This window comes from Cherax quadricarinatus, chromosome 45 (assembly GCF_038502225.1).
Source record: "Cherax quadricarinatus isolate ZL_2023a chromosome 45, ASM3850222v1, whole genome shotgun sequence".
Lineage (NCBI taxonomy): Eukaryota > Metazoa > Arthropoda > Malacostraca > Decapoda > Parastacidae > Cherax > Cherax quadricarinatus.
Window position 1 is genome coordinate 25885302 of NC_091336.1, and position 19523 is coordinate 25904824.

The 19523-nt window shown below is 39.9% G+C and overlaps 1 protein-coding gene across 1 annotated transcript; it reads left to right on the forward strand.

The window, feature by feature from the left end:
• The first annotated feature begins 184 nt into the window (after positions 1 to 184).
• Positions 185 to 19274, forward strand: LOC128694875 (organic solute transporter subunit alpha). The gene is made up of 9 exons (XM_070094372.1): positions 185 to 332; positions 2343 to 2443; positions 2958 to 3109; positions 3969 to 4042; positions 5018 to 5176; positions 5476 to 5587; positions 10518 to 10643; positions 12186 to 12315; positions 15090 to 19274. Exons 2-9 carry the CDS (start codon positions 2365 to 2367, stop codon positions 15788 to 15790), a joined length of 1533 nt encoding a protein of 510 aa, XP_069950473.1. The 5' UTR covers positions 185 to 332; positions 2343 to 2364; the 3' UTR covers positions 15791 to 19274.
• The last annotated feature ends 249 nt before the right edge of the window (positions 19275 to 19523 follow it).

Sequence of the window (19523 nt, forward strand, 5' to 3'; positions counted from 1 at the left end):
AAAGATACATGTCGTAAATCCTGAACAGTAATTATGAACAAAACAAATGAGAAGGAAAAAAATGAGAAGTGATATGATACGGAGGAGGATCCACAAGAATGCTAATATTTGATCAAAATCAGTGTTGAGATAAGGTTAACAATATTATCTGTTCTGTGCTGCGTTATCGAAGAGGCGTCATTGTCCCTTTACACTATTCTCTCAGTTGCTCAGGCGAGGTCTGCGAATAGTGGGTCGTCGAGCACGCCACCTTGTGGTCTTAAGTTATGTCAGTGATTCATGATAAGTCGAGTAGACCTCCTTGTTATCTGAGGTTAAGTCACTGATCCAAGGTACGTAAATTAGACATTCTGCAATTATTACATTAGTTGTGTATACTGCCGACATGTTGATAAATAAGATGTATGCAGCACTTGGATATCATTATTATGAAGGCGTTTCGTCAGTCGGTGGCTTTATCGATTAAATACGGAGATTACTTACTAGAAACAGTGGAAGATTAGGTAATCAGTCCTTCAGCCTTCATTGGTTTTCATTTCATTAGCATTTATCAAGACATGCAATGCATGCATCGTTCTCAGCAGTCTGAATTCACACATCATAGACTACGAAGCAGCAGAGCAGTTATGTGAGGAGGATCAAATCAGACTCATGCTTATGACTCTATCGAACATAAGGGAGTGCACACACTGGCGGGTCCTATTGCCCATATTTTAGATAGTTTATATAATATAAATATTTCTTACGGCCCGGTCCCCTTGCTGGTATCCCTTCCTCTGCACATCGACTCTTAAAATAATCCATATTACATATTATTTGACTTAGCTCACTTGTGATTTCTCCTGAGACTGGGTACTTGTTTGCCTTATCCGTGCATCAGTTTGATCTTAAACTTACGACCAGAGCTTTGGTAAGAAGGGTATGGAAGAAGAATGGATAAGGATAGAAATATTGAAAGAGGGTGGGAGGGGGAATGAGGTAGGATATAAAAGGAAAGTGGCACAACCACTTTGGTGCGATATAAAAAGTATCTTTGTGTAATAAAAGAATATTTATTGGAAGGGGTATAACACTTACCCATCAGAGCCACACAGATATAACAAATTCCGTGCATCAGTGTTTTTGTATACTTCAAGCTTTGCTGCTAGGTCAAGCTCCGGCCTCTTCACCCTGTCTTCTACCGCACTATTCTTTCACTATCCCCACCTCCCTCGCACCTAACGTAGGTTCTTACCTGCGTATGACTGAGTGAATGACTGTCATAAAGTCCGGTACAAGATGAAACAGGGTAATAAAGGTTTCACTGAAGATATTGCTTTTCTCAGATTATGGACGACAGAATGCATATGAAAAGCAGAGGAAATTCTTACATATAACAGAAGGTTACCATGCATTGGTGAGAGATGGCCCTTGTGTTAACAAAGATTTGTTAAGTTATACCATGAATTAAAGGAAGATCCTAGACTTCATCTTCCGCAAGCAGACAAATCAAATGTGATAGTGATTATGGACAAGGTAGATTATAAGGGAAAAATAACATATTATTAGAAGACAGGGGACCTGACGTACGCTAAACTTGGTACCAGTTGATCCCTTTATTCTAATAAGTAGCTGTCCAGTGGGTTAGAGCGTCGTGAATTTTCGCTCACCATGAGGAGGGCTAAAACAACACGGGTTCGATCCCCTGGCTAGTCGCAGTGTTGTTATTGATTAAACACCAATTGTTCGTGTGTGCGTGTGTGTATGCATGTATGTATTTCTGTGAATCAAAATCAATTCTTGCTGTACAATGCAAGAGTGTTTCATTTTCTCCAGGGTACCCACCTGCTGGAGAAAATGAAACAGAACGTAACCGGTGTACAGTCTATCTCGGTTTATATTGTGCTGATTTTTTTTTTTATTCGCCGGTATTCTCCCGGCCTGGGTCTTTTCCAAGTAGTGGTGACCCGGCCTTGGCTCCCTATCTGGGGAGTGTCTCGAGACTTAAGTCTCCCATGGGAGGAGGTACAAGTACCTCCTCATCTTTGGGACCAAGTGTCCCCAGGCCTAGCCACATTCCCCGCCCTCACGGGGCTCGTAGAGAGAAGCTAGGCCTCTGGTCTGCCATCTACCCCGCCTCAAAGGGGCTCGTGGGGATGGCAGTCTTATGAGCTGCAGATGGTAGCAAGCTCAGGCTATTGTGCTGAGGTTGCTATATTTAAGTCAACTGAGAAAAGTATTGAATTATCCCCATAGATCCTCCCGTAATGTAAAGCTGTCAATATGTGGGTTGTGGTTGAAAAAACATTTTGTATATATCTTTATGTTTTAAGGCATTTAATTTTGTATTTTTCACTTTCCAGTGATTGTCGATAGTATTTGACTATGGACCAGATACAAAATCTATTTTCTCAGACTGACTGCAACAAATCTTATGTTCCAACCGCAGAGGAGTACCATCAGGGTAAGTCGTGATACCAGCGTACTGTCTATTGAACGTTTTCAGCTTAAATCCATAAATATAGACTTTGAAAGCGATCAGAATCATCCTTCGAAATCATCATCATGAATCTGTAAATTGATCTCTCACAGTGATATCTTATAACACTAAAAGGTTGAGTTTTATGCTGTTCAACATGTGACTCGTTTGACTGCTAAGTGCGGCCTGCATCAAATCTTTTAACAAATTTTTACCTAATTAGCTAATACACATGAACTACTGGGCCAGGAGTGCCTAACTACCTCCTAACGTTTTAGTATTGCTAAGTAAGTCCTATTATCACCACTGCTTTAACCGACTAAAATGCTATTTAGGTAGACAAGCTCACTCGACACTGGCTGTTCTATATCAGTCCCTCTCTAGTTAACTTGACACTGGACCCATCTCTCTCAATCTCTCCCTCGTTCACTTAACACTGGACCCATCTCTCTCAATCTCTCCCTCGTTCACTTGACACTGATTGCTTCACTGTCTACAGCTCTGGGGTCATACGGCACAGCACTGCTGGCCATCGGAGGGCTCATCACCGTGGGCCTCTACATTCTCTTCTTCGAGCAAGCCTTCTTCACGCTCCTCAACGCCCACCGGATCTTTCGTCGTCACATATACTGGATCGCATCTGTCTACCCGGTCAGTTTAAGCATTCTGTTGGTGCACTGCCCTAATCTACTACTTCCACCGCGTCCCCGCTATAATCTACAGAGAGCGTATACTCACTGTCTTAATCTACTGTCAGGTACTACAGCTTTTACCCATCTACTGTGATAAACTACCGTCTTAGTATAGTTTATTGATCTAACACATCTACAAGATGGTCACTTAAACTAGTCATTGTTTACCATCTGCTACAAGGGAATTAATCATTCGTTAACCAAAAGAAAATCCTTGTCAAAGATATTTGAAAGCTTTTAGGGTATTTTGAGGTTGTTGAATTCGAAAATGGCAACAAGTTTTCAAATTGGCTCTAGTTTGTGATGTATTGCATAACGACCCTCAATTAACAGGGAACTTAGCCATAACGCGTGTATATTACCTGGAGTTTACCTGGAGAGGGTTCCGGAGGTCAACGCCCTGGCGGCTCGGTCTGACACCAGGCCTTGTAGTGGATCAGGGTCTGATCAGCCAGGCTGTTACTGCTGGCCGCAAGCAAACTGACGTACAAGCCACAGCCCGGTTGGTCAGGTACTGTTTTTAGGTGTCTGTCCAGTGCCTTCTTGAAGACAGCCAGGAGTCTAGGGTCTATTGGTAAATCCCCTCATGTATGGTGGGAGATAGTTGAACAGTCATGGGCCCCGGACACTTACTGTGTTGTCTCTCAGTATACTCTTGACACCCCTGCTTTTCATCGGACAATTTGTATACAACGATACATTTAATAAAGATTAGAATTATATTTCACGTAATATTAATTTCTGCTCCTCTCTAGTTAAATATCTGTTCCAATTAATGTACCTACATGTCACTTTCATATCCATTGTTTACTTTGCAGTTTATGGCCCTAATGAGTGTCATCGCAACGGTGGTTCCCAGAGCTCATAACATCTGTACGTCTGTTAAAATCACGTAAGTTATATCTGAATATGTTATCACGTAATTTATATCTGAATTAGGTTATAAGCCTATCGACTTCACGACAGTCATCAAGGCTGCTTGTCATCAGTATACTTCCAGTCAAGGATGCTTGAATACCTTAAATAGGGAGTAAAGTGTTGGGGTATTTACACTCAGATATACAACTCTTGGTGTATATTGTATATCCTCTTGTACATCATTATTATTATGATGTGGAGCGCTAAGCTCGTAGGTTTATACAGCGCCTGTGGGGGATGGAAGGTATTCAGGCTCAGTTCAGGGAACTGCAGCACAAATCCAATTCCTTAGATCAAGGACCCCTCATCAGCGTCAACGAACCTCCCTTCAGCGGTCTTCTTGTACAGCTGTTACAATAATCTTCTCTGGGTGTTAGCTGCTGCAAATCACTGATTTACGAGAATAATATTATTAGTACACTTTGGAAGGAGCAATTACGTATTTCCTGATGTAACTCGGAACACAGTCGTAAGTTTAATGTGGAAAATCTTCACGGTTATTTTAGGACACTCTTGAGTAGTGATCCTCATTTTAATATGGGATGTAAAATCTTCATTAAGCCAGTGATATATATATATATATATATATATATATATATATATATATATATATATATATATATATATATATATATATATATATATATATATATATATATATATATGTATATATGTATATATGTATATATAAGTTGTAGGTTGGTAGACAGCAACCACCCAGGGAGGTACTACCGTCCTGCCAAGTGAGTGTAAAACGAAAGCCTGTATATATATATATATATATATATATATATATATATATATATATATATATATATATATATATATATATATATATATATATATATATATATATATATATATATATATATATATATATATATATATATATATATATATATATATATATATATATATATATAAAGACCTTTATCTACTCTATCATTAGGTATATGGCCATCGGAATCAGTCACTTCACGGACCTGACAGTGCTGATGTTCGGCAGCGAGGCTGTCATGCTGGCCAAGACGGAGGGAAAGAAGTTGAACCTCCAAGTGGGGCCAAGCTGCTGCTGCTGCTGCTGCCTTCCCTCTCCACCTGTCACTAAGTGAGTAGTACTCTCCACGAATCTTAGGACAGTATAGTGATCAATTTTTTTTTTTTATCTTAGATGGAAAGTGTATCATTACATCTTGAGTTAAAAATATTCAGTGGAAGGCCTCGATCAAATAACCAGAGGCTCCTTGTTATTGTTATATAACTGTATTATAATAACAGAGGTCAGGTGATGACTTGCCCAGTGACTAAGCAACAGCCTAGATCCATCCCGTTCCAAAAAATAAATCTATGAATCTCACTGTGTCATACTTTCACTCTCTGTTTATTTTTCTTGCGTCACCTCTGCAGGTTCTCCCTGCGGCTGGTAATGCTGATGGTGGACCAGCTGCCCTTCTCCCAAGCTGCGTACTACATCACAATCCTTATCCTCATCTCTGCTGATATTATCACCCTGGGAAATGTAAGGCCAGCGAAGCAGCGAGAGAAGATTGAACAAGATTATATATATATATATATATATATATATATATATATATATATATATATATATATATATATATATATATATATATATATATATACATATATATATATATATATAAATATATATATATATATATATATATATATATATATATATAGTATACATATTTTATATGTATATATAGTATACATATTTTATATATATATATAGTATACATATTTTATATATATATATAGTATACATATTTCTTTTTCTGTCTCATAAACAAGCTAGATAACAGGGATATCTTGCTACTCATACTTACACTTTGGTCACACTTCACAGACACGCACATGCATATATATATATACATACATCTAGGTTTTTCTCCTTTTTCTAAATAGCTCTTGTTCTTCTTTATTTCTTCTATTGTCCATGGGGAAGTGGAAAAGAATCTTTCCTCCGTAAGCCATGCGTGTCGTATGAGGCGACTAAAATGCCGGGAGCAATTGGCTAGTAACCCCTTCTCCTGTAGGCATTTACTAAAAAAGAGAAGAAGAAAAACTTTTATAAAACTGGAATGCTTGAATGTGCGTGGATGTAGTGCAGATGACAAGAAACAGATGATTGCTGATGTTATGAATGAAAAGAAGTTGGATGTCCTGGCCCTAAGCGAAACAATGCTGAAGGGGGTAGGGGAGTTTCAGTGGGGGGAAATAAATGGGATTAAATCTGGAGTATCTGAGAGAGTTAGAGCAAAGGAAGGGATAGCAGTAATGTTGAATGATCAGTTATGGAAGGAGAAAAGAGAATATGAATGTGTAAATTCAAGAATTATGTGGATTAAAGTAAAGGTTGGATGCGAGAAGTGGGTCATAATAAGCGTGTATGCACCTGGAGAAGAGAGGAATGCAGAGGAGAGAGAGAGATTTTGGGAGATGTTAAGTGAATGTATAGGAGCCTTTGAACCAAGTGAGAGAGTAATTGTGGTAGGGGACCTGAATGCTAAAGTAGGAGAAACTTTTAGAGAGGGTGTGGTAGGTAAGTTTGGGGTGCCAGGTGTAAATGATAATGGGAGCCCTTTGATTGAACTTTGTATAGAAAGGGGTTTAGTTATAGGTAATACATATTTTAAGAAAAAGAGGATAAATAAGTATACAAGATATGATGAAGGGCGAAATGACAGTAGTTTGTTGGATTATGTATTGGTAGATAAAAGACTGTTGAGTAGACTTCAGGATGTACATGTTTATAGAGGGGCCACAGATATATCAGATCACTTTTTAGTTGTAGCTACACTGAGAGTAAAAGGTAGATGGGATACAAGGAGAATAGAAGCATCAGGGAAGAGAGAGGTGAAGGTTTATAAACTAAAAGAGGAGGCAGTTAGGGTAAGATATAAACAGCTATTGGAGGATAGATGGGCTAATGAGAGCATAGGAAATGGGGTCGAAGAGGTATGGGGTAGGTTTAAAAATGTAGTGTTAGAGTGTTCAGCAGAAGTTTGTGGTTACAGGAAAGTGGGTGCAGGAGGGAAGAGGAGCGATTGGTGGAATGATGATGTAAAGAGAGTAGTAAGGGAGAAAAGGTTAGCATATGAGAAGTTTTTACAAAGTAGAAGTGATGCAAGGAGGGAAGAGTATATGGAGAAAAAGAGAGAGGTTAAGAGAGTGGTGAAGCAATGTAAAAAGAGAGCAAATGAGAGAGTGGGTGAGATGTTATCAACAAATTTTGTTGAAAATAAGAAAAAGTTTTGGAGTGAGATTAACAAGTTAAGAAAGCCTAGAGAACAAATGGATTTGTCAGTTAAAAATAGGAGAGGAGAGTTATTAAATGGAGAGTTAGAGGTATTGGGAAGATGGAGGGAATATTTTGAGGAATTGTTAAATGTTGATGAAGATAGGGAAGCTGTGATTTCGTGTATAGGGCAAGGAGGAATAACATCTTGTAGGAGTGAGGAAGAGCCAGTTGTGAGTGTGGGGAAAGCTCGTGAGGCAGTAGGTAAAATGAAAGGGGGTAAGGCAGCCGGGATTGATGGGATAAAGATAGAAATGTTAAAAGCAGGTGGGGATATAGTTTTGGAGTGGTTGGTGCAATTATTTAATAAATGTATGGAAGAGGGTAAGGTACCTAGGGATTGGCAGAGAGCATGCATAGTTCCTTTGTATAAAGGCAAAGGGGATAAAAGAGAGTGCAAAAATTATAGGGGGATAAGTCTGTTGAGTATACCTGGTAAAGTGTATGGTAGAGTTATTATTGAAAGAATTAAGAGTAAGATGGAGAATAGGATAGCAGATGAACAAGGAGGCTTTAGGAAAGGTAGGGGGTGTGTGGACCAGGTGTTTACAGTGAAACATATAAGTGAACAGTATTTAGATAAGGCTAAAGAGGTCTTTGTGGCATTTATGGATTTGGAAAAGGCGTATGACAGGGTGGATAGGGGGGCAATGTGGCAGATGTTGCAGGTGTATGGTGTAGGAGGTAGGTTACTGAAAGCAGTGAAGAGTTTTTACGAGGATAGTGAGGCTCAAGTTAGAGTATGTAGGAAAGAGGGAAATTATTTCCCAGTAAAAGTAGGCCTTAGACAAGGATGTGTGATGTCACCGTGGTTGTTTAATATATTTATAGATGGGGTTGTAAGAGAAGTAAATGCGAGGGTCTTGGCAAGAGGCGTGGAGTTAAAAGATAAAGAATCACACACAAAGTGGGAGTTGTCACAGCTGCTCTTTGCTGATGACACTGTGCTCTTGGGAGATTCTGAAGAGAAGTTGCAGAGATTGGTGGATGAATTTGGTAGGGTGTGCAAAAGAAGAAAATTAAAGGTGAATACAGGAAAGAGTAAGGTTATGAGGATAACGAAAATATTAGGTGATGAAAGATTGGATATCAGATTGGAGGGAGAAAGTATGGAGGAGGTGAATGTATTCAGATATTTGGGAGTGGACGTGTCAGCGGATGGGTCTATGAAAGATGAGGTGAATCATAGAATTGATGAGGGGAAAAGGGTGAGTGGTGCACTTAGGAGTCTGTGGAGACACAAAGAACTTTGTCCTTGGAGGCAAAGAGGGGAATGTATGAGAGTATAGTTTTACCAATGCTCTTATATGGGTGTGAAGCATGGGTGATGAATGTTGCAGCGAGGAGAAGGCTGGAGGCAGTGGAGATGTCATGTCTGAGGGCAATGTGTGGTGTGAATATAATGCAGAGAATTCGTAGTTTGGAAGTTAGGAGGAAGTGCGGGATTAGCAAAACTGTTGTCCAGAGGGCTGAGGAAGGGTTGTTGAGGTGGTTCGGACATGTAGAGAGAATGGAGCGAAACAGAATGACTTCAAGAGTGTATCAGTCTGTAGTGGAAGGAAAGGTTGGAGGGAGGGGGTAAAGGAGGTTTTGTGTGCGAGGGGCTTGGACTTCCAGCAGGTATGCGTGAGCGTGTTTGATAGGAGTGAATGGAGACAAATGGTTTTTAATACTTGACGTGCTGTTGGAGTGTGAGCAAAGTAACATTTATGAAGGGTTTCAGGGAAACCGGCAGGCCGGACTTGAGTCCTGGAGATGGGAAGTACAGTGCCTGCACTCTGAAGGAGGGGTGTTAATGTTGCAGTTTAAAAACTGTAGTGTAAAGCACCCTTCTGGCAAGACAGTGATGGAGTGAATGATGGTGAAAGTTTTTCTTTTTCGGGCCACCCTGCCTTGGTGGGAATCGGCCAGTGTTTACCTGGAGTTTACCTGGAGAGAGTTTCGGGGGTCAACGCCCCCGCGGCCCGGTCTGTGACCAATCGCCTGATCAACCAGGCTGTTGCTGCTGTGCACGCAAACCAATACGAGCAACAATCCAGTGCCAGCTTGAAAAATAATCAAAATAAATAAATAAATATATGCTTTTCATTGGGGGGATGTTATGCCAATAGTTCGGTACTAGTCCCTCTAGGATTTTCCAGGTGTATATCCAGGGAATACAGGTTTAGGAATCAAGCGCTCCCATATATGCGCGCCGTGAATATAAATATATATATATATATATATATATATATATATATATATATATATATAGAGAGAGAGAGAGAGAGAGAGAGAGAGAGAGAGAAATATTGGAGTAAATGTGGACTTTAAAGTTCACATCAATGCAATCTGTTAAAGACTATCTAATATATAGATTAAAGACTATAATGTACTGTCAGGATGTATGATGCAAGACACATATAGCAGAAGGCTTTCTCCCTACACTCTACTTCCTCCGGCTGCTGCTGCCGGCTTGAAATAGGTGGAAAAATGTATCATTGTTTTAAAAGTCACGTGAGCAAACACTAAGACATATTTATTATAAATCGTTTCAGTCCTGGGATCTTAATCACTTGCCGTCATTTGCCTCCTGTCTTCTCTCATATGTCTGCTATGTGAATGTGACTGATCTGACTAGGTCAAGGCACTGGCTTAAGCCGGTGGGAGAATTGGACTTGCCTCGCATGGGCCAGTAGGCCTGTTGCAGTGTTCCTTCTTTCTTATGTTCTTATGTACTACCTTCCCGTTTTTGCTTCCTATATTTCCTCATTTACTTTCTACTTTCCCTTATTTGCCTTCTATATTCCCCCATTTGCTTTCTATCTTCCTATATTTGCTTTCTACCTTCCCTTATTTGCCTCCTATCTTCCCTTATTTGTTTCATATCTTCCTTAATTTGTCTTCCTTATTTGCTTTCTGCCTTCCCCATTTGCCTTCTACCTTCCCTTATTTGCTTTCTACCTTCCCTTATTTGCTTTCTACCTTCCCTTATTTGCATCCTATATTCCCTTATTTGTTTCATATCTTCCTTCATTTGGCTTCCTTATTTGCTTTCTACCTTCCCTTGTTTGCCTTGTATCTTCCCTTAGTTCTTTCATATCTTCCTTCATTCGTCTTCCTCCTGTTCACCGTACCTGGCCTTCCCCAGGTGAATCCAAGTGGAGTATATTTGTGGTTAAGCTTGTTCAACCTGATCTTCCTCATGGGCGGAGTCTACGCCTTGCAGATCCTCACTACCTTCTCCAGGGGCCACTTGGAACGCTACAACTACACTGTAAGCATTTACATCAGTCTACCTCTGTATATTTATCTCTGGTATATATTTTTTTACATCATTTAATCAGTGTTCATTATAACCACATTTCAACCGATTGTCTTCCACAATTGTCAAAATATTTGAAAAAGTTCGGCGAATTAATAAAAAAATATATTATTATATATATATACACACCATGATTTAACACAGATTTAAAAACAAGACGTTCCTGCTTCTGTCACCCCTTAGAATGCAAAAAGGCATGGTTCTGGACACTTGAAATCAGCAAAATGTAGACTTATTAAACTCAGTTTTGCAAAGCCATCTGGCATTTGTGACAGCTTCATAAGTGTACATAATATCAGTACAAATTTAATAACTGGAAAACATAGCTGATGAGTCCTCAACTGTGCATCAAATCTTACCCAGAAAACAGTATTCAACAGTGATTTATTCTGCAATTGAAAGTTCTGTTTCTGAAATTACTGTACTAGCATTAAATTTCACTCAATGATATTTAATAATGACAAACGAGCAAATCATAGAAATTTGAGATCCTCACACATTCTGCTAAACTTACTCCCTGTTCAGTGCATCCACACTTACTACTGTGCAATCTACATCTACAGGACCTTAAATTCCATTATTAACCTTGACCTAAAACGCTTTCTTGAAAGTTGTGACAGAACCCACAGGCATAGCACCAGACACAAACATCTCTATGGCATTCCCCGTGTCCGACTAAACCTTTACAAAAATTCAATGTATGTCAAAGGCCCTAAAATATGGAACACCCTACCTGAAAACTCTACAACTGCAGACACATTAATCACCTTCGAAACTACCACCAGAAAACATCTTATCTCCCTGATGCACCCTGTCAACTAATTGCACGAATACCACCTGGTGGTCCACACTTACACTCACTCACCCATTTGACCATAAACAGAAATATCAATCTCAATCTTAAAATAATGAATCTTAACTAGTCAATAGTTGGCCTGTGATACTCCAATACTGAAACTATGTATTGTGCCAAAACAAAAGCATTCACATTGCTAAACTCACAAACTAGTATTTAGTCACTTAGCCATAATACTAACTTACCTCATAATTTTGTAATATTAAATTTAAACTTAAGATCTAATCTAAGTCTGCCCGAAATGCATAGCCATGCTAGGTGTTCTAGTGGTACACTCTGTAATTATTATTTTACTACATGTAAACCACACAATAACCAAATTCTGTAAACTCAGCATTGTAATCCTTATAGAGAATAAACTTTTGAATTTGAATTGAATTTGAATAACAAAATTTGTATGTCAGCGGCTTCCAACGTGGATAAAACCAAACTCAAAACCTCTTTGAAATTTTGTGTATCCCACGGAAAACATGGCGTTCAAAGATGTCATTTTTTTCTTACCACAATATGAAAAGAAAAAATATTCGTAAAACTTTTTTCATAAGTTGAATATTATATTATGAGACATATTTTTTGAGGTATAATTTGCGTTTACAATATTAAAATGAATGTACCTCTAATATATATTTATCGTACAGGCAAAGTCGTTCTCGATGAAGACGTTAGTACTGGTGACCAACCTGCAAAGTCTCATACTTGATATCATGGCCAACTATGGTGCCTTTCCTTGCATCTCTCCATACCTACCTCCACAGGTCTACAAGCAGAGTAAGTTTTATTTACCTCCCTGTATGCGGAACAAGTTCTTACCACCTCCCTTCATGCAGAACATGTTCTTACTACCTCCCTCCATGCAGAACATGTTCTTACTACCTCCCTTCATGCAGAACATGTTCTTACTACCTCCCTTCATGCAGAACATGTTCTTACTACCTCCCTTCATGCAGAACATGCTCTTACTACCTCCCTTCATGCAGAATATGTTCTTACTACCTCCCTCCACGCATCCCTCAAAGCCAAGAAAAGTCATAATAAACAACTGCCAATAACAAATCATCGTCCACGCCAGTATCAGACCCAACGCTGTAACCTCTCAGCCACGAGGGTTCTAATCGGATGGCTTTATAGCCCGTACTTCTGCGACTCGGTTGCCTCAGCAGCACCAATTGTTCCTGTCAGTTCTTCTGTTTATTCATATAATTTTCAATAGATTTCCCTGAAGTAAGTTTATTCTTTCCTCTGAGGATAAAGATCCCCAATCCAGTTCCAGAGGTGGTACCTCATTATATATATATGTATATATATATATATATATATATATATATATATATATATATATATATATATATATATATATATATATATATATCAATGTATTTTGAATTTAAATAAAATATATATATATAATATAGGGGGTGGTAGGAGAAAATTCTCAAACGGCTTCAGGGAGAATCTTGAGTTTTCCCTGAAGCAAGTTTATTCTTTTCTCTGAGGATGAGGGTCCGTACAACAGTTCTAGAGGTGGTACCTCCCTATATATATATATATATATATATATATATATATATATATATATATATATATATATATATATATATATATATATATATATATATGTGTGTATATATATATATATATATATTATATATATATATATATATATATATATATATATATATATATATATATATATATATATATATATATATATATATATATATATATATATATATATATATATATATATATATATATATATATATATATATATATATATATATAGAGAGAGAGAGAGAGAGAGAAGTACCACCTCTATAGCTGGAATGGGGACCCTCATCCTCAGAGAAGACAATAAACGTACCTCAGGGAAAACTCAAGGTTCTCCCCGGAGCTGTTTGAATATTTTCTTCTCCTACCACCCCCTATATTTATATTCTATGTGAACATTTATTAATAAACAAAATACATTTACAGAAAAAAACATAAACATGAATACAATGGCACAATGCATCAAAGATGATGAATTTCCTCCAGCTCCTCCGAGGCTGGACGTGAACCAAGTATGCAGCAAGCATTTCCCCTCTGGATGGCGACGCTGAGGCGCTGGAACATGAAAGTGGCTGCCCTTGGGTCCCTGGTGGTGTCGATGAGTCTGGAACCCAATTCTTTAAGGAAACGTGTGGCATTTTTTCCCCATGATCCCAAGGTCTCTGATCCCACTGGGACAAATTGATACTGTTGGCTAATGTCCCTGTACTTGCTGATCTTGTACTCCTCCCTGTGGTCAGCAGCTCCTCCCTGTCGCCCCACACTGTGATTTATATAGGTGTCAGCCAGTGTGGACACACAGGTATAGTCCCATGCTAAGAGCTTGCCATTCTTCCAAGGATAGATGGTGATCCCGTCGGGGCGGTTTGCTGGGTTGTGGGTATTGTTTGCTGCAAGTGATCGTGGCTCCCTCTCGGCAGGGCATCCAGCTGTAGCAAGGGTTCTCTTAATGATGTCGTTGACCTCATTGTGTCTTGCATGCCAGCCCTTGGTTTTGGAACAGTTAAGACCATGTAGACCGTATTGGTCTGCTTGCACTTCGCCGCAAATACACATATATTCTGTGTGAATTGGGGCAGCAAGGCGCAGAGCCACTGCAATACGGAGGGTCTTAGGGTCGAGTCGCGTTCCCATTGCCGATATGGGAACTGTTTGGAGGAAGTCCCCGGAGTGAGGTGCACTCACAGCCTGGAGACGGGCAATCTCCCTATCTGATGTTGCAGCCCTGAGCTTGTTGGCAAGCACCTTTTCAGCAATTGGGCTATCCCAGCTTGACTGTTTGTGAGCCAGTGCTGCACTAGGGTTTGGTGCTGGAGCAGCAAGAGTCTCCCATTCGGTGATGGCACTGACATAGCTAGGGTCTTCTATTCTTGCTGAGTCACTGAGGGTGTCAGGAAGAATTTGTCTTATCAACTCGTTTGATGCAATGGAAGAGGATAGGAAAGCTGGTAGAGCAATCTGGGAGGATCTGCGTACTCCTAGCCCTCCAAGCCTGACCGGAAGTGAGGCTTGCAACCACTGTCCATCGTCAAGGGAAAGATTCAATACACTCTCTAGCATGGCCTTCAGGAGAGAGTCATATTCCTTGAGTTTTGGACTGCTGAAGGCTGGGGAGCATCTCAGAAAATAGGTAAGTTTTGGGGTTGACAGGCACCTGGTGAGTAGGTAGAAGGCATCGTGTGTGTCAATGTCTTTCATCCTGCTTTCCATCGTCCGGAGGTCTGAGACTTTTTTTCCTAGGATCAGATCGATGGCATTGGACCCAAGAGGAGCACCGAGGAGAGTGCTATTGGCTGGATCGATGGCTCGTGCTCCTGGTAAAACTGTACTAATATTCTGGATCAACTGTTGATTGGTAGAAACTATTTCACATTTGGTGGGGTTTAAAGAAAGGCCCAGGCTTTCTCCCATGTCTTTATATATATTTTATATATATATTTTATATATATATTTATATATATATTTAGCTTAAATTTTCCATTTACCCTCAACAGCTGTTGAGAACTCCATCTACCTGCTGGAGATGATGGTCCTGGGAAGTTACACATATTGGCACTATCACAACCGCAAATTCCTCTATTCCAACCCCTCAGAGGTCGAGCATATAGCAACAAGCAAACATTCATCTGTCGGAAGCATGGAAGGCAGCAACGACAACAGTGATATAAACTTAACCACCAGTACCAAAAGCACCATCTTGGAGATGAACTTTGGAGACGTTAACGAGACTCATGTCAGCGACAACAACAGTAAGAGCACCTATCGTTTCTACGATGTGACCAGTGACACCAGTATCAAGAATATCAGTAACAGCAGCATCACCAATAATAATTACAAAAGGCGTCCCACTAACGTCACTACTCTGACGAATTCAGGAAATCTCTCTCCAGTAGCACTTAGACAAAAAAATATGAACACAGCCCCAGGGCAGAGAGAATATCAGGAAAGATTTGTAGTAGCTGGAGACCTTCCTTGTTTCGTTGTGCATCGCTCTAACGATGGACAAGATGAGACAGTGATCGCCCACGTTGATCAGAAACCGTCCAGTAAACATCGCAGTGTGTCGAGGGTCAATGGTGGACCTTTTCAGAATACAAAGCGACACAAAGAACGGATAACACTGAAATTTTCACCCGACAATGAACACAGGTCAAGCGCTACTCATAACTCTCAACTGAGACGAGCTTCTTACTAGCTTCATGTCGAAGGAGAGTATATTATAAAAACGTTAGTCAGGCAAGCACTGATTGTTGTTAACAAGCTATTTTGGGCTAAGGGAAGACATGATTGAAAGTTATTTTGAGTCTTTCACAAACCGTGCCGCAGAGTCCCTCTCCCAGTGTATCACAGATTGTGCTGAAGTCTCTGCAGTACTCAGGTATCTTTCTGCAGTTACATAGCCTGAACTAGTCTACGACACCTGAAAAATACAGAAGAATGTGTCTGGAATTCTCCGACATCGTGCACTTTGAAACCACTTCCCGAAACAAGGGTAACTTTCAATTAGTCAAACTTTTGGCACATTACTTCACTGAAACTGGAATAACAGGGACGTAAAATGTTTTACTCTTTACAGCACTGGCTTATATTATATATCTTAAGTCCTTTCTAAAATTTTCTCTTAACTTTTAAAAATATACTTTTTTTCATTTATGTTAATGTAATAATTAATAATTTTGTACCAAAAGAACCTTAGAAAACTTACCGACCCTTGGAGTTAATGCAAAATGAAGCTCTCAGGATTATTCTTGGCTGTCCCAGATCTACAAAAGTTCTTAACATGAGGAAGGAGCTTGGTATTTCTAGTATCAGTGATAGGATTGTTGAAATTAACACTGTACTCGGTATTAGAATGTTGAGAAACGAACCAGACACTGTCACAGTGAATCTTACCAAGTGTCTAGAGGTAAATACACACAGATCTAAATGGATTGTGAAAACGTGCAATTGCATTAAGTTTTATAACCTGCATGAACTGTATCACTGTAGGCAACAAGAGCATTTCACCCCTCCATGGAAGATGTGTTCATTTAATATCACATACCTACAAGTTCCTCCCAAGAAGCTCATTGCTAGTAATCCCTTCCTTAAATCTCTTGTTAGAGCAACTGCTCAAGAAGAAATTTCTCACCTAGCTGGTAGTAACAAGTTATCACAAGTTATATACACTGATGGATCTAAACAGGAGTCTTCTGGCAGGGCTGCATCTGCTCTTGTTGCCACCTCCCTAGTTAAGAACGATAATAAATTTGTTGAGTTAGGCATAAGAATTAACAACTGGGCGTCTACACTGCAAACTGAATTGTTTGCAATCCTAATGGCGCTAAAGCTAACCTATGACACTGAGCTTGACTCTATCATCATTACTGATTCTATGTCATCATTGAAGGCTCTTGGCTCATATAATGACTCCAACAACATGCTTATTGGGGAAGCCAGGTATAGATACTCAAAAATTAGGGACAAAGGAATTAATGTACAATTGCTATGGATCCCATCACACATTGGATTACTCCTTCATGATAAAGTTGATATGTTAGCCAAGAAGAGTATCGAGAAGGAGAATGTAGAATATAACTTTGGTATAACTGTGTCTAGCATTAGGAATAATATTAGGAGAGAAGTAAATAATGAAAATGATTGTTATAGGAATGCAGTTAGAAGCCTGAGTAGATCTATAACCCACTATGATAACATGAACGTAGATAAGTATGTTTATGGAGCAACTTGCAATGTGAACAGATTGACTGATGTTGTAGTGGCCAGGCTTAGGCTTGGTTACAAGTACTTCTGGCAGTTTGGGAGACACACAGATGATGATCAAACTAAATGTAAATTATGTGATCAGGCATATGGTCACTCTCTTGAACACTATGTGCTTAATTGTCCACTTATTGAGGAATACAGAGACAGACAGTATAATAACCTATGTGACATGTCAAGATATCTTATTAATGAAAATAAGATACCAGATATACTAAGCAAATTTCCTAAATTTGCTTGTAACAGATAAGTGAACTATAGATATGTAGATATAAATCCATATGTATTCCTGTTAACCCTTTGGGGCCTAGTTCCTAGGCCTTTTGTGTATCCATATGCTCTCGCGCTACCGTCCACAGGATGGATATGGGGTGCACAATAAACTAGCCACTTCGGTGGCAAAATTTAAAATCTAATCTTAGAAAACTTACCGAATCGTATTATAACAAGCGTAATTTAATTTAGCCTAATCCAGCTAAATATATTTTACATAAGTTTACAAAAATTTAATAATAAACAGGACTGCTAAAACGTTATGTTTGAAAATTAATAAAGAACAAATGAACGTCTTGCGCGATTTTGACGATGATGCTTGACTGAACAGGATTCAGTGTGAATGCTTTGAGAAGATTCCAGAGCAACGAGAGGACATCCCAGTACATCGTTCAGCGTAAATAATGGAAGTGTTGTACAGTTTGTGAGGGCTGGGTGTGGTGGTGAGAGTGTCCAGGTAGGGACCAGGCTGAACCTTCTTCCCCATGCCGCCGGGGAAAGCGGAGCGGGGTGTGCGGGTGAAGATGAAGGGAACACTGGTTTTGGGGAGTCACATGCCCATATCTTTCATGATGTGCTTGGGAAACAAATAAATGTTGTGTTTATTGTAGGCAGGACAGTATGAACAACAGTGCGCAATCAGTGTGTAGGGAAGTGCCCCTCACCTTCCGCCCTGGGCTTTGCCCCGTATGTAGTAAACAGTGACTTTCTCATAACTCTTCACACCTACGCCTCAACCATTCAACTCCCCCGGCTCACACACCACCGAACTCCCAGCGCCACCCCAGCTGTAGAGGGTACTTTTTTCCTCCCAGCCCACGTTAGCGATGGCACTGCAATTATGTACCTCTGTAATCTTTTGACTACCGCCCACAGGATGGGTATGGGGTGCATAATAAACATATTAAACTAACTAACTGCAGGGACAGCGCTGTGGAGTTCGACCGCAAGGCAGCTGTCAGGTTTGTCACAGGCAGTGTGCACTCAGTTCCCCCAAGCTTCAACATCCGTGAGCACGATGGATGTCTGGGCACCCGGAGGACTCAAGGTGGGAGCAACCAACAGCCCCTCCCAGCAGACATAGGTGACAGCTGCTGCACCTTCACCCTTACAGAGGGCCTGGGATCTGCAATCAACTTGGCGTCCGCCAGGACGTTGACACGTCCCCAGGGCAGCTCTCCCTTGGGCTGCTAGCAGAGTCGCTGACCTCTTGGACCTCTTAAGGAGGGTCGATGGTGCTCCTGCAAGCAGCAGATCCTGGTGTAGCCTTCTGCTGTTTGCAATGGCTGTCTGGCTGTCTTGCTGAGGAGGGAGAGGCACCTAGCAACATCTGTTCTTGAAACAATGGATGAATACCCTACAATTACTCTGTAATTTGTTCATGACTGTAACCATGTATGGACGTGTTTATGATTCATTACCTTTCTAACTTGTCATGACTGTGACCAGCTCTACCTGGAGCTCATTATCTTTGTAACTTGGTCATGATTGTGACCAATTCTAGTTCATTACCTTTGTAACTTGTTCAGCTATCAAAACTTTGAAGTCCAGTCCCTGGACCAATAATGTACCTCTGTAATTTTTTGACTACCACCCACAGGATGGGTATGGGGTGCATAATAAAGATGTTAAACTAACTAAAACTAGTGGGTAAAATGTCTAGAGAACATGAATGGGGTGATAAATTACTAGCAATCTATGCCTGAAACTCCCGAAGCCGAACACGATACAGATTTAAATGCTGCGGAATAAAACGTGGTTGAATACAATGTTTCCCCGACGGATAAAGAGGATGAGTGAAACCTCAAAATTATCTAAGTGTAGTAAAGGTATTTAGTAGCTGATTCTGCTAGAAAACCTAACTGAGAGACAGGAGTGCCTGGATCGCTATT